Source organism: Clarias gariepinus, chromosome 7, assembly GCF_024256425.1.
Source record: "Clarias gariepinus isolate MV-2021 ecotype Netherlands chromosome 7, CGAR_prim_01v2, whole genome shotgun sequence".
In the NCBI taxonomy this organism is placed as follows: Eukaryota; Metazoa; Chordata; class Actinopteri; order Siluriformes; family Clariidae; genus Clarias; species Clarias gariepinus.
In genome coordinates this window covers 35,460,607-35,477,001 of record NC_071106.1, presented here as the reverse complement: position 1 = coordinate 35,477,001, position 16,395 = coordinate 35,460,607, and the positions used below count along the sequence as shown (strand labels likewise).

General features: G+C 35.1%; 1 protein-coding gene across 1 annotated transcript; it reads left to right on the top strand.

The window, feature by feature from the left end:
• The first annotated feature begins 1,589 nt into the window (after positions 1-1,589).
• Positions 1,590-7,436, top strand: LOC128528270 (galectin-4-like). Its single transcript, XM_053501040.1, has 12 exons — positions 1,590-1,734; positions 1,850-1,938; positions 2,481-2,679; positions 2,817-2,930; positions 3,063-3,080; positions 4,257-4,283; positions 5,719-5,745; positions 5,946-5,981; positions 6,122-6,151; positions 6,407-6,495; positions 6,684-6,849; positions 6,956-7,436. Exons 1-12 carry the CDS (start codon positions 1,690-1,692, stop codon positions 7,100-7,102), a joined length of 987 nt encoding a protein of 328 aa, XP_053357015.1. The 5' UTR covers positions 1,590-1,689; the 3' UTR covers positions 7,103-7,436.
• The last annotated feature ends 8,959 nt before the right edge of the window (positions 7,437-16,395 follow it).

Here is a 16,395-nt window from a genome sequence, read left to right as displayed (position 1 = left end):
CAGGATTTCCAAAGAGCTCTGAGGACACTACTGTCGTCTGATGTCATACCATGTACTGTATTTTTAAACTACTGCATTTTGTATTAAACAGTAATAGATCTTGTTTGGAGGGTAAGACTGTTTAAACTTAAACCAGTCCAATAATAATTTTCTGCGAGTTACCCACGAGGGGGCGCTGCTGCGTTATTGCGACATTTTTATATGCTACATTTTTTTATTCAAACAGTTTTTTAAAAAAATATATATTTTGTGATTACTTATTGTTTGTAAAAATGAAACTTTGCAGTCCACATTAATATGATTATGATTACTGGCAGGGTTTTATAGGATTTTTTTCCCACATTCTGAAACTGTTTTATCATGTGCAAATAAACAATTGTTATGACTTAATCAGTCTCCATATTTCTACTATTTTGTTCTATATTTCTAATTCACTACTTCAATGCAATCAGCACAAACACAGAAGTCTTTTAACATCACATAGTAACACACTTACTTACATGTCTGTGGGAAGAGTGAGAGATGTCAAATATTTTCTAAAATACCAGTTTTATTTTTAATTATCTAATTAATGTATTTTTTTCATAAAAAATGATGTGTCACTGGTTCTTGGTATTTAACACCTTTGACATAAAATTAAGCAACAACCAAGTCAGGGCAGTGAAACTAATCATTAAATAATATTATGCAACATCAGAATGCATATCAGTTAAATGACCATTCATTTTTGATAAGCTTTCTAAGCAGACTCTCTGGCACTTGGAAGCAATAATGGTAGAATTCTAGAAGATGAGATAGTTTTATGTATAAACAGATTAAAATGTATAGACACACACATCCAAGTGGTATGAATAATAGTATACATGCTGTGGCAACACAAGAAGTAGGTGGGATGCATGGAAGTGAGGTATAAGAAGTATGTGTATATCCATATATGGAAGTCCTACTACACCACCCTGGAAATTTCATCCAAGGAAATATTTGCTGTCGGCCAGCACCCATGGATGGCAGCTTCGTTTTTCTTGGAGGCTAAAGATTCCATCCAGACTCAATTCTTTATGACATAATAACAGAATAATGAAGAAACAAGACGTACACCTGGCAGGAGTGTGCACCTGAAACCCAAACAGCCTATGTTTGATACAATCCCCGTAATGTACAGTAATTGAGTGTAAATTCTCTCTGCCTTGTCAAAACTCAGCCCACATTTTCCCATAAATAATAATCTTGAACTGTGTAACTCTGCCCTGTTTTGTCAGATCAGGTCTGAATAATTCATTAATTGATCATAATTTTACTAATGTTTAGAATTGTACCTGTTCTGTGTACAATAAAGAAATGGGCATGTAGTCCAACATCTAAATAATGCATTAATTGATAAGTGAAAATGTTGCCACGCTTTCTATGTGAATGTAATGTTACAGACACACCTCGCAAAAAACCCATACAAGAACTGGCTAGTTTCCCCAGCTGCTTACCTTTGTCTGCTTATCTACCTGGTCAGTCAAGCATGCTGATAATGGTGTTAGTGCAAATAAGGTTGTGAATATAGTTACATAGGGCAATGTACCACCCATTACGCATAGATATAAAATCAAGTTACTGAGTTTGCTCCTGTTTCAGTGTGCCAGGCAGCACATTTCTTCCTTTGTTCCCAGAATCTGGACATAGAGTTAACATCTAGGAAGCATGGCTTTTGTGGCACCACCAGGCTACCAGCCTATTTATAATCCAGTGAGTAAATATGTAATGTCTATCTTTGTCAAATTATTTTCTGTAGATTTAATGTCTTTAGTAAAAACTGTATAGAATATAATTGTTTGTGTGTGTTTGTTCATGTGTTATTTAGACCATCCCATACATAGGTCCAATCTGGGGTGGTCTCAGGCCAGGAATGTCACTGTACATCCAGGGAAAGATTCATCATCATATTAGCAGGTAAGCATTCTAAGAAAAAAGAGAGATAAAACATGTTGGTATTCATGCCATTATATTACATTGCATTATATTTTTTATTTTAATCATTGCCAATAATAATAATTGGTTTCATAAAAGAGAGTCTTTTTTATATAACAAAAAATTATAGTTACCCCAACGCTAACCCAGTATTGTGCAGTTATATGTATATATTGTGTACTGTATTATATGCTGTATATAGTGTGTCTATGAAACTACTGTAGGAATGATTATACCTCCATATAAATACCACAAAATCACTAGTCAGTCTGTGTACTAAAAGGTGTTTCAGTTTGTTTTTCATATCACAATGAGAGCATGACGTTGGTAATAATCAAACATAACAAATACAAAGAAACTACCAAGCTCACATTAAAACAGAACTGATAAGCAAAAGATTTCATCTTGCTTTCTATACCATGGTGACTGTATGGTCTGTTACACAAGAGAGGATTAATCACTTTGTCAGTATGTATGTTTGATGAAAGTAAATAATTCTAGCCCTCTATGTTACCACTTAACAGGTTTCATGTGAATCTGAAATGTGGTGAATTTGATGGATCCGATATTGCTTTGCACATAAACCCTCGTTTTTGGGACAAGGTGGTCTTCAACACTTTCCAGAATGGCATATGGGAAGGAGAGGAGAAAGTCCATCACATGCCATTCCACAAGGGAGAGCATTTCGAGATGGTTATTGTTGTCAGCATGGAGGGCTATCAGGTGTTTTTTGTAAAATCATTTTTTATCTTTGGAATGGTAGATTCGGGATGCTATTATTTAGTCAGGTTTTATTTGTTCTATTTAATAATCAGAAATATGCATATAAAACTCATACATAGGCTGTCATTAACATACAGGTGAATGTGAATGGCCGAGAGTTCTACCTCTTTCAGCACAGAATACCTCTGGAACGGGTGTGTGCCTTGGATATTGGGGGAGATATGTCCATTGATAGTATCAACATCATCGGTGTAAGGATGAACTATGCTTTTTTTTACTGATTAATTAATTGATTGTATATATTTTTTAATTTTAATAAATGTTTAATTGTACCAAAACTGTTACTACATGATTCTTTACACAATTCACATTTTTTCTTTTAGGGCATGCAGGGCATGGCGGTGAGTATTTTTCAAGGTCTTGCACTTTCAAATTATATAATTTTTAATTCCAATATAAAAAGTCAGCACAATGCATTGTAGGGTGTCATTACAGCTTTAAGCATACAGACATTATTTCTTTAGCATAGGATTCTCCAATTTATTGTAATCTTTAAAAAATAAACAGAACAAGACAAATAAATGAATATTTAGTTATACAGGATACAGAATAAAACATAATATTTAAATTAAGTAAGTCATGTAAAAGTACTGTAAAAACCACAAAAAAGTGCTATGTTTAGAAAGAAAGAAATATAAAACCAACTTTTTTATAGTCACATAGTATTATCATTATAATATAGATTAGACAATACTGGCCCGGTTCATGTGGCTGTGTTGGTGCTTTTTTATTTTACAAATGTGCCAGTTTCATTGTATCATCTTTGCAAAGTGATTTTTTTTTAAAATATAGTCTTAAAGAATAGCTCTCTAGTCCGCCTGAAGAACATTTTTGGCAATTTTTTCACTTTCAGTTCAGTCTAGTATACACTACTGCTTAAAAGTTTGGAATCACTGGCACATTTCTTAATTTTTTCAGTTATTAAATTTTTACATTCTACAATAATATTGCAGATTTCAAAACTATAAAATAACACATATGGAATTTAGGTAGTCATGTAACAACAAAACAACAACAAGAGTCAGTTGTTATTTTAAGACATGGAGGTCAGAGTTTCTGAAATGCAAGAACAGTATTGTCAAGTGCACTTGCAAAATCTATAAAGGATCATCATGAAACTGGCTCTCATGAAGACCACCCTAGGAAAGCAAGACCAAAACTTACCTTTGCTACAGAGAATGGTCACTTTACCAGCCAGTTACCAGCCTCAGAAATCACCAATTAACAAACAGCACCTCGAATTAGACCCATTGTATGTAGGAGTTACAGATCATAAGTAGTAGATATTTCTCAACATTAACTGTTCAAAGGAGATTATTACATATTTTGGATGCTATCAGCATTGGTTCACAGTGTAGAAAAAAATAGTGGAGATCTATCTTTATCTATATATCTAAATTAGCACATGTATTAAGACAAACTTGATGACATAATTGACTGTGATTAACTGTAACTATTGTCATCATGTAAATCATGAAAAAGTTATAAATATCTACTAATCTGCTTACCTGCTGCAGGGAGGTTATCCTGGAGGTGTAGTTGATGTAAGTCTTTCTTTCCTGTTACCATGCTGTATCAATATCTATTTGTATTTTTGTATCTTGCTGGAAGCTGGAATCAAACTTGTGTCTAATTAGGTGCAAACATGATTTGTACAAATTTAACAAATGGCAATTTGCTACTGTATAATGTTACCTATACAGTGAAACCTCGGATTGCGAGTAACACGGTTTGCAGTTTGCAAAGATTCTTAAGAAATTTTGACTTGAATAACGAGCAAGTCTTGGTTTACGAAGACCAGATATTATGTATCACACACTCTCTCGCCTTTTGTGCGTGTGTGTGTGTTTGTGTGCACACACTCTCTGCTCTTCACAGAAACACTGCTCTGTCGCGATTCTTTTCAAAGGTAAAGTGCCAGTTCATTTGTTTTTGTTTTACTATACAGCAGTTATTCCGTTAGTATGCATTCACACGAGCGCCATTAGCGATATTCCTTGCTAATTTTTTCCGACTAAACGTCTTTCTGTTAATGTGTGTTTATGTGAAATTCAAATAAGAGAGGAGAAAGGTTTACTGTGTAAGAAAGTCTCAGAAGATTAAAAATCATTTTTTTCCCCTCAGCCTCTCGTGTGTGCATGCGGGTAATTTGACACCGTGCCGGTTCACACACTCTCTCCCGGGACGGCAGGGGCTTCTCTCACACACACACACACAGACAGACAGCGCCTGCGCGCATAAACGGATAATACAGACACTAATCTGTTGGGATTAGGATTTTTTTAAAGGTAAAGTGCAGGTTAATTTGTTTTATTTTTACTTTATATTTTGTGTTAATTATTTTTAGGTATTTTATTTAAGCTGTGGAACTAATACAGCTAAACTAATTTCTTATGAGAAAATTAAATTTGGTTTATGAGTGTTTTGGAATACAAGCCCGCTTCCGGAACGAATTATGCGCGTAACCCAGGGTTCCAATGCATTATTCTATATACCACTACTACTACTAATAATAATAATAACAATAATAATTACTGCGCTCATTATAAAATGCAGTCCAGCTGCTAGTCAAAATTGGGTCTTTTAAACTGCATTTCCTTCCAATGCCTGCAAGAATTTCTGGGAAGATTTTCTTAATTATAATTATGATTATAAATGGTAACAAGAACAACAGTAACAAAATGAGTATCTAAGAAAATAGGTTTTAAGAGTACCCACTGTGAGTGGGTTGCCACACCTCATGACACCCAGCCACTGTTTGCAGTGTCGGTCCCAGGTCCAGATAAAATAGGTTGCATCAGAAAGGGCATCCAGCCTAAAATTCCAACCGAAAAAAAATACAAATAAAAATAAATAAATAAATTATATATATATATATATATATATATATATATATATATATATATATATATTCCATTTAAAAGCATTTTTTTGCTATTTTATACTGTATATATATATAATGTTTTTTTTCTTTGTTAGGGAGGTTATCCAGGATCTGGATTTCAGGTGACCTAATCTTTTTATGGATTTATATCTTTTTATGTACATGACAGGAGTGCTTTACACAGTAACTGATCTATTAAATGATATATTAATGATTGTTAAAACATTGTGACAGATGGTAAAAAAATCATTGTGGACATTTTTGCGTATCCAGTACTTGTCTTGATATATTTGTAATAATAATTAAAACCTGTTTCTTAAAGGGGGGAAACATGGGATTTCAAGGAGGAAATCTGCCAGTAAGTTTAAAGGAAATATGCATTTGAGGATCTAATTATGTGTATATTATAATATGAGAATTATGCGCATGAAATAAGCATATGTATTATAATATGTACATACAAAGTAACACAGTTTGTTTCCTTTTATTTGCCATTAGGTAATGGGAATGCAGCCTATCTTCAACCCTGTAAGTAGAAAAAAATGTTTTATTTGGATGGTGTTTCAACTGTCACACACCATGTTTGGTATACCTTGAAAAATATATGAAAGCAGACATTTTGGTTGTATTTCATGACATTCAAAAACAGCTAAATAGAAGGTTACAGCATTAGAATTTCTTGAGGGAATAACATTGTGATATTAATGAACAAGATCATCTTGTAAGAACAGGTAAGTGTACAGCATATTAAATCTTAGCTGTTGTTTTAATTTATATGATTAGGCAATTCCCTACTCCGATATGATCCCTGGTGGAATGGTATCTGAAAGGACCATTATCATTAGAGGCATGGTGCCATACGGAGCTAGCAGGTATGTAGATCATTAAATTTGGCTAAAACCTGTAATTTTTCCCTTATACAGTATATCTGTATCCTAGGCTAAATATTAGTGTGTGGTGATCTACCATAAAAATTAATCAGAACACATTAAGAAATCTCTTCTTCGGAAATGAAAGACATATATTTGCATGATAATTGTATTTTTTCTATACCTTGCAGATTTTGCATTAATTTGTTAGTTGGAGCCTCACGAGACATAGCCTTTCAGCTCAACCCTCGCATTACAGAAGGGGTGATAGTTCGTAACAGCTATATTGGTGGCTTCTGGGGTGAAGAAGAAATAGATATCAACTTCAACCCCTTCATGGAGGGGCAGTACTTTGAGGTAAGGATTCATTCATTTTGATGTTTTCATTTGTCCTTCTACTTGTTCTAGCTAGCATCTATCAAGAACCAGTCTTATTTTCTTTCATTTGCATTGCCATTTGCAGATCTCCATTCGCTGTGGTGAAGACAAGTTTAAGGTGTATGTCAATGGGCAGCACATGTGTAATTTCTACCACCGTTTCCAGGCTTACAATCAGATTGATATGATGGAGGTACAAGGAGACATCCAGCTCTCATACATTCACTATTGAGTCAGCCTTCTCATCCCCGCTGTTCCTGCATTAGCTTTTAGCTAAGCTATTGTAATGAACATCAATGAAATCTGTTTTATTATGCACAGTTTATTAAATAATGCATCCTTAACATGTGGCATGTTCCGATTAGCTACATTATATTTGACATCATTTGACAAACATGATGCAGTGGATTTTTAGTTATGTAAAAAACATTATGTACTAATTATGAGCCCCTGCATATATAATATTGTAGCTATCATACCCATTAAACACAAGCTATTTTTGCTATGCCTAACCAATAAAGAAGAATGACCACAGTCTTTCCTAGTACTAGCTGTTTTATATACAATATACTGTATAAACTACCAGTCAAACGTTTGTACACAAGGTTAATATCTGCAGTTCAAAGAGAAACACCAAATATTTCCTTAAAACTATGAGGAAAGGAGTAACCACATACTTCCTGTCTACAGCCTGGGGTGTACCATCAAACATTTGCAGCTATTAATCGTCATTGTAAATTTATGTGATATTAGTTGTGTCCAACACACTTTCCTGGTACTGTTTGCAGTTCAAATGAAAAAAGGGATTTCACACACCAGATATTTACCCATAATCGTTAACTAAACACCATGTACTGGTTACTCACCAATACCTGTTCAAATTCTCCTTTTTGGTTTGAGTGCTAATCTTGCACAATAAGATTAAGTGATCACAAAGATCAACTTCACCTTTTACATATAATCCCCACCCTGTTATTTAGCTTCCTGTTTGTCATTTGGGTGCGGTCGAGACAGAGAGGGATGGGTGAAACCAGCAAGTAACTTGTAATGCTTTCCACCTGTGGCCATGTTTATTTATTGTTGTACTTTTTGTGTCAGAGGTTGCCACTAAAGAAAAAAAGAGAAGAAAATACAAAATCTGCTTACCTAAGGTGGCGACATGGTGGCTTAGTGATTAGCACTGTCGCCTTGCACCTCCAGGTTTCAGGTTCAGTTCCCAATATGGGTCTCCCTGCATGAAGTTTTCATGTTATCTTCATGTGCTTGGTGGATTTCCTCTTACTGTCCAAAGACTTGCAGATTAAGCTAACTGGTGGTTCTCAAGTTGCCTGTAGTGTGTGCATGCGTGTGTGCCCTGCAATGGATTGGAACCCTATCCAGGGTTGTATCCCACCTCGTGCCCTCTCTTGGGATAGGTTCCAGTATATAGTGACCCTGTATATGGGATAAAGCAGTAGAGATGATAAGTGAGTGAGCTTACCTAAGGTCAAGCATACAGTATTTATCTACTGTATCTTGAAACCAAACTACTGTACTCTACATTTACTGTATTATATATTGGGCAGACACTCGTATTCAGACCAACTTACAAATGCTCAAGTTTCCATCAATTTTATCTACTAGGCCAGTTTTGTTTAGGTAATTTAACAGACTTTTTACATTTTCCAGTTCATCTTCCCTAGTATGTTTTCTGATGCTGATTCTACTTCATCCTTTTCCATGGTTTCTCTGAGTTCCTGTCTTTCTTTTTCATATATTTTACAGTTTGTTAATATAAGTGTTACTGTCTCTATTTGTCCACAAAATTTGCATTCTCCAGTTGGGTTTTTGTCTATTATCTTAAAACTTTAATTTATCCCTGTGTGTTCTATTCTTAGCCTAGCTATGTTGATTCCCTCTCTTCTGTGTTGGACATGTTCTATTTTGAACATGAAAGCTTATACAGGGAAACGTGATTAAACAATCTGCTGTCCTCTTGTGGTCACTGCATGTAACTGCATGTAAAAAATGTCTACGACTCTGCATTGTCCATTGAAGAGAAACTTTAGCATGACAGGGTTATTTACACCGCATAAGTAACTTATTTTTGCAACTTTTGATAGCCGTGTTTTTTAACACATTATTCTCTTCTGTGATTTTTCATTTGCAGCTCTGTTTCTATCTCAGCTGGTTGAACAAGCACGTCTGCATTTTACTTACTAATGCTTGGCTATTTCATATTTAGAATATATGATAATTGTAAAATAATTAAGACAGTGAAATAATAATGTTTGTATTTAATGAAACTGTATAATTATGACTACAGGCTACTTTATGCAAAGTTTCTGTTATAGTTTCTGGTATTATTATTTCTCGTATTAGTATTTATTTATAGTTTATTTATTATTTTAGTATGGCTAAAATATTCACATATGATTATAATATAGTATGGATCAATCACATTTTCAAATATTTTTCCGGTACAACAAATGCTACACCCGATGTTTAAAAGAACTCTTCAAACTGAACATGACGGATGTTCACTGGATTTGTCACATGACCAAAGCCCTCAACAAGCAAACTGAATAAAGGTTTTAAATTGAATGTGGCATTGTATATACACAACTATAAAGATAAAATAAAATAAAAAAAAAAACTAATCTTATTAGCCCACTGACTGACTAATGCTAACTTAGACAACATCAGATGCTATTTGCCTTTCAGTATACATTCTTGCATTGTGTGTCTAATGTTAGATAACCTTATATGCCTTATCTGGTGTTAATTCTCTACAACTTTATAATGTTTTCTTAACCATGGTTTTATGTCACCCTTAGTTATCATTGGCTTTTTGGGGTAATTGTTAGTATTGTTAGCCAATGTTATGCCAGTGAGCAATACAGATATAATTATAACATTTGCTTTTTACACTTCACGTGTAACAAAGTTAAACAGAAATGTTTAGAGTATTTCTTCTCTTGAAAACATTTTTAATGTATACACATTGTAAAAAAAAAAAAAAAAAAAAAAAAGGACTTGATAGCTAGCTAACTACTTGAAGTACAGTAGTTAAAGTTGCTTATTTGTATAGGACTTATAGGATAGTTTTTCTGTTAATTGTCAATCTGTCTTGTCTCGGCTAGTCAGCTAATTAAGTTTTTTAGTTAGTTACTGTAGTTTTGTTCATTTATGTTGTTTCGTTAAAACACATGGCCATCAATAAGGACCAAAGCCAATGTGAAAGATTTAGGTTATACTGGTTAATCGAACTTGTCATTTTTCATGTAAAAGTCTTGGTCAAGTCAAAAGACATGAAGAGACATTTTGCTATATAGGCGGAGGTGATAAGCTGAGAGAACAGGGCCTGTATTCACAAAGCTTAGAATTCTCTCAGAAAACTCCTATCTGAGCCTTAAATGTCCTAACTGGGAGTCTTAGGTTAAAAGTGATTTAGAAAACTTCCCAGAGCAACTCTGACTAAGGAAAGTACAAGAACCTTTATTTTAGTGAGGAGATGTGGTTGACCCTGTTGCTCGTGATGATGCAGCAATTCAAGCATGTGATTGGTTGATAAAAAATTAACCTCTGACCTCTGTAAAGGTCTTGAAATGCACTCTTTGTAAAAACAGAAATATATAATAATAGTGAAATAATAACGACAGTGAAATAATAATGTTTGTATTTAATTAAATTGTATAATTATGACTACAGGCTACTTTATGCAAAGTTTCTATTTTAGGCAAAATTTCTTAAAGTTAATCAAAACAGCCAAAATTTTAAAAATGTGTCTACTTTGGAAGCAACCAATTTCCGGCACAGTAGTCACTATATTAACGTTCTTACATTTATTTACCATACTGATTAACTTACAGTACTTGTAATCTATTTCAGATTAATGGGTGCAAAATGGCTCACCTTTTTTCAATGTACATGACTACAGGACAGTCTATTTAAGTTGCACATTTGGATGGTATGTAGCAAACAATCCAAGATAGATGGAAGGAAGTAAAACAAGAACATCAAACTGGGCAGAAGAGCAATGTTTACATTTAGTGTTTGGAGAATATTTATTTTTTCCACTATTTTGTCCTCTGCTATAGAAACTCTTAAAAATCCTCCTCTCCTAACAATTTTTACCTTAGGAGCTGATTTTAGAGCAAAGATGTTTCGTGAATCATTTTTATCTTTACTAAGATTCAGTCCTAAAGAAATTTCTTAGAATTTCGTCACTAGGAGCAACGTTTATGCTTAAGAAGCTTTGTGAATACAGGCCCAGGTGTGCAGAAACCGGAGAATGAAGCAGCAAAGGCGAAAGAGTGGAGTGGAGTGTGGATTGGAGGTGCAGGTGAGCATGGCTTGTAATGTCACAGGTCCTGTCAGGTGCAGCCCTCAGACTTTTCAGACACCTAAATCTTGCTTCAGTTGCCCGAAGGTCATTTCAATGCGTGCCCTTGTCCTAGTTTGAGCTTGTGGACCTGGGTTTGGGTCTGGGGATGGAATCATAAAATACTGCCTGCAGGCATAACCACTGTCTCCAATAAGAACCTCATCATAATCATCTGTTTTATGTTATACAATCACATTAGGGAAGCCTGGGGACACACTTCATACTTATAATTGCATTATTTCCATCAACAATATCTATACTGTACCTGCTAAAGCAAAAATAAACCCTTCTGTTTTACAACCTGGGGTCATAAGTGGCTTGGAAATAACACAAATACCCTCAAAAACTGTTTGAGTGCCAAGTAAACTTTGCAACTGGCATGGCAGACAGCACTTTTCGCCATGTTCTCCATGTCTTCAACGGTGTAAAGGAAAGTGCCACTCACAAAGAACCTCAGGGCAATACACACAGTTTGTGCGGTTGTTAACGCTCATCTCCGGTGAGTTGAACATTTCACATAGGGGCTTAACAAAGAAATTAAATATATGATACCCTGACAAGGAAAGCGGTATCTCTCAAGAAGTATATTGTCATGCTGCGCTGAAGGATCCTGTCTATCACACAATACATGAGGAATTTGAAAAACTCTGCGAATAATCCTCGCACCTTCGGTAACCAGTTGCTCTCTCATAAATGAACAAGACATGGCTATGACAGATTTAAGAAAATTACCTCCACTTATATAGATGCAATCGGGGGATCAAATGTTACATATTAATAGACACATGCAGTGAATATCACACGAATGATGACCACAGTCGCACACACATGTATACATATACTGATCTTTAACTAATCAGATGTGACTTCGCCATTTCGACCAATCATAAACCGACAAGAGTGGAGCCTAAATCCTGTTTACATGAAATTAACCTGCTTCCGAGCAGGTTTAAGCTTACGGACCTGTTGCTATGACAAGTGCGAGATGCGCATCGAAGAACGAAACAATCCAAGATCAGGACAAATCCACAACAATCCAGCTAACTGATTTAGCGATAAATTAATTTGATAAATAAATTTGATTTTAACATTAAAATGCATACTGTACACACCTACCTGAGAAGCGTAAACACAAACACAAACAGCAAAAAACATGATGAAAAGCCCGAAGCACTTTGTGCTCATAAAATAATATTTACTTAATATAATAAAATTATATACATATGAAGTCTGGTTTAATTGGTACCATTTAACATTTTATTTCTATTTATGTTCATGTTTTGCTGGTGAAATACATTTTAGTCAGAGATGTCTGATCGGTCTTGTTAATTCGTTTTAAACCGCTCAATTCCCCCATCAGCGATACCGAGTTTGTTAACTTCACACCTATCGTGAATGAAAGGTGAGAAGAGGAATTACAATAACTGGGGTTCTGTGGAGTTCTTGTATTCAGCGTATAGACTGAAACAAAATCATTTTTGCTTTAGCATTGGAAACTTTATTTGGGATTATACAGTTTTGTATTTTTTGTTGTACTTCATCTTCTTGCACACACGCGCGGGCATCAATAAATTTAAAGTGAAAATAATAGTGGGCTGGTGGGTACGTTATATTTTCATATAACTTAATTAAGCACTTAAATTAAATATTATTTATTTGTCACATACACAGTCATACACAGTACGATATGCAGTAAAATGCTTGCACGACCGCCAGTGACCTTAAAAAGAGAATTAAAGCTTATAACAATAAATAAATATGAATAAAAGAAATACAGTAGAAAATTTTATTTAACTAGGATAAAATAGAAGTATACTATAAATAAAATAGAAATAAAAATAGAAATATACTGTACAATAGAGCATTTAATTTTTTTTTAAATTGGCTCACTCATGTGTAAATAGATTTTTCATTGTATATACTACCATATCATATCATTGTGTCTAACACTGTTTTATTTATATTTTACAACATTACATGCAGTTATTTACTTGCAATTGTACTTTTAAAATGTAACCTATGTATCTACAGTATAAGCATATTTACCTACTTCAGCAGTAAATGAGAAATTTGGTCGGTCGGGCTTTTAAGCTACGTTTACTGTCAGTTAAATGTGACTCAATTCCGTTTTTTTTTTTGCTCATATCGGATATCTTGTATGTCCATGTAAACAGAAAAAAAAAAACGCATGCATTCCGATATTTTAAGATCAGTTTCAGGCCTCTTTCATATGTGGAAATAAATCAGATATAAATTAGATATGTGCTAATGTGATTGTCGTGTAAACAGACAGATTGGATTTTCTGAGGCATTGTGTTCTGTATGTCATTAATGACGTAATATTATGCTCTGGTGGAAGCACATGTGATATACAGATGGAGCCACGCCAAATAGCTGCGGCCGTGTGAATGGCGTATGAATGGCGTATGGCTGCCCTATGCACGCCGTAGTCCCCCCTCCTTTTCCTTCGAGAAAGGCGTGTCAAGATTTCACAGTAAACACGCCCATTCAAGCCCTATTTATGCATTTACCTGGTTCCACCACTAGATGGCGCTTTGTTCTCAAGGACACATTAACACAAGCCAGCAATTTAGCTGCACTGAGTTGCAATCACGTGATTTTAACAACCCACCCCGAACTGACGCTGCCAAACTGCACTAGAGATGAAGATGGCGGCTTAATGGACTATTCGCAGTAAGTGGTGTTTTAATTTATAAAATTTGTTTGGGATTAGTTTACAGTTTAATTCCCTGTTTAGTTTTTTATCTGCCGTTTTGAAAATCACTGGCAGCACCAGCAGCGGTCAGATGTAACTTTAGATAACTTAATGATCTGTTTACCAAGTCTGGAGTTAACATTACAGCTTACTGTCAGTGTCACAAACTCACAATGTCACTCCTCTTTAACTAAAAAAAGACACTAAAGCTTCGAAAATACTATTTATGTCCCTATTACAAAAGCTGCACTACCGGATGAAGAGTGTTTGTGTTTTATAAAAATGCCTTTAGAGTCTGACCGCGTGTTGTCTGGTGAAATTCAGCATTTATTTATTCTTTGGGTAAGAGTTAATCTGCAGGTTATATCTGTAAATATAATGTGATGCAGTTCATGAAGGACACAAGCTGAGGATAGATGTACAGGAGCTCGCAAGCTAAACACTCATAACCGGGTTTATATTTTTCTCAATTTGGCCGTGATTTTGCGCGGTAGCGTGAGCGCTTAGTTACCGAGCTGGATAAAAACTCTGAGGTGTTTATCAGTTAAGGAGTGGGGGGAGAGGGGAGGTGTGTGTGTGTGGGGAGGGGGGAGGTGTGGGGGGCTTCAGTACTCGGGAAGTTATAGTTTGGCTTCAGAGATGAACTAATATATCCTCCTGACTACCTGGAAAAAAAAAATTTTTTTAATTACTTTTATTTTTCCTTTTTCTAATTGTTTGAAAGGCAATGAGCATACTGACAAGTTTTTTTTTTTTTAAGTTTTATTCTCACAATATGTTGTGTCCACCACACTGGACATCGGAAGTTAGTATATCCGAAAACAAACCATGAACACAACAAGGAAATTACAAAGAAAATATCAAGAATTAGTATAAACTTTGACTGGAACTAACACATCAATGTTAGTGTGGTGTTTGTTTTTTGAACTTTTTAGTGGTGCTTGCGAAGCACTACTATTGTTATCTCTCAGACTTCTTCTTCTTTTTTTTCTTCTTCCGTACAAAAGTTTGGCATGTAACTAGTCCCACACCGTTTGTCGTAGACCCATGAATGAGGTGTCAAATCATGCGCCTTATCCGGGAATGGGGTGCTATGACTTTTCTAAGGGGTGGGTGGTTATTTGCCCCCGCCCCAAAAAGTCCCATAGACTGAACATTGAGACCAACATCAGCTATGACATCATAGATATGACATCATAGCTATGTCTATGATGCCACGGCAAGCACCACTCATATTTTCTTTAGGAAATGTGCCTCTCTAGTATGTATTTCTTTGTTATGGGGTATGATATTTAAAGAAGCAATAGCCCCTTCTCCACCAGGGTGTTCAAAAGGTTGACAGTCGTAAAGTATTGGTCAAAGAACAAGTGGGTTTCTCTGGGAATAGATTTAGTCAAATGAAAAACAGCTTGTGCTCTGATGCCCTGTCCTGCTGTAATTGGGAAGGTGGTCTTGCCTTGGTACACAACAAAATCTAAGACCACGCCATTTGTTGTGGCCAAGACAAACACCTTCAGTCCAGTTGGGTATGGTTTCCCCGGGAACATACTGGCGAACTGGCGAATCTTAAAAAGTGTTATTAAATTTTTCAGAATATATAATTTATCAGAAAATTATAATTATAAGTAAAAAGTAAAAAACCTATAGGTACTGTTAATAGTGATATATATTTAGAAGACAATGACAGGGTGTACCCTTGGCCCAGAGGAGACGATGACCAGGTGTGGATGGTTGTTCTCTCGCTGTCTCTTGTCTCTGTCTCTGAGTTTTGACCAAAATTGAACAATTTGCAGCAAAATTCTCTCTGCCTCTGAAAGTGACTCCCTTCCTGCATACGATAATCAAAATTTTGGTAATAATTACAACTGTCCACTAAGGAGGACATTTTTTAAATGCTCACTTATCATGGAAAAACATTCATACATTACATTAGAAAATTCATTAAAGTGTTTTTTAGAGATTCATGTAAAATAAAACAACATTTCAAGATAAAATTTTATCAATAAAAAAGATAAGCACTACTTTTTTTTTCTTTCCATAAAATGTCCTGGTGGTTGATAGATGCCATTTTCCTAAAAGAGGAAAAGGAAGTTCCCAAAGCCCCACCCCTATAAATCTGGTATCATTTAAAAGTCCTGAATGTCCTCTATAAAGCACAAGATGAGTCAATTGGGTAGCATGCAGGATATGGGAGATATTCAAGTTTACAAATGTCCTCTAGAGAGGACAAATTTTAACTGCCGGTAGTCACGAGTGTTATATCGCTTAACTTATTTGTATGAAAAGGGCATTAAGTAAATTCTCGGTTAATTTAATGCAGACGATAATACAGACAGACCGGGGTTAACACTAACAAAGTTCAATGATTAAAGTTAGCCCAGTTTATTTACATTTCAGAATTCCCCAAAACAGTATTTTACACACTCTGTGGTCTAGGTTTACT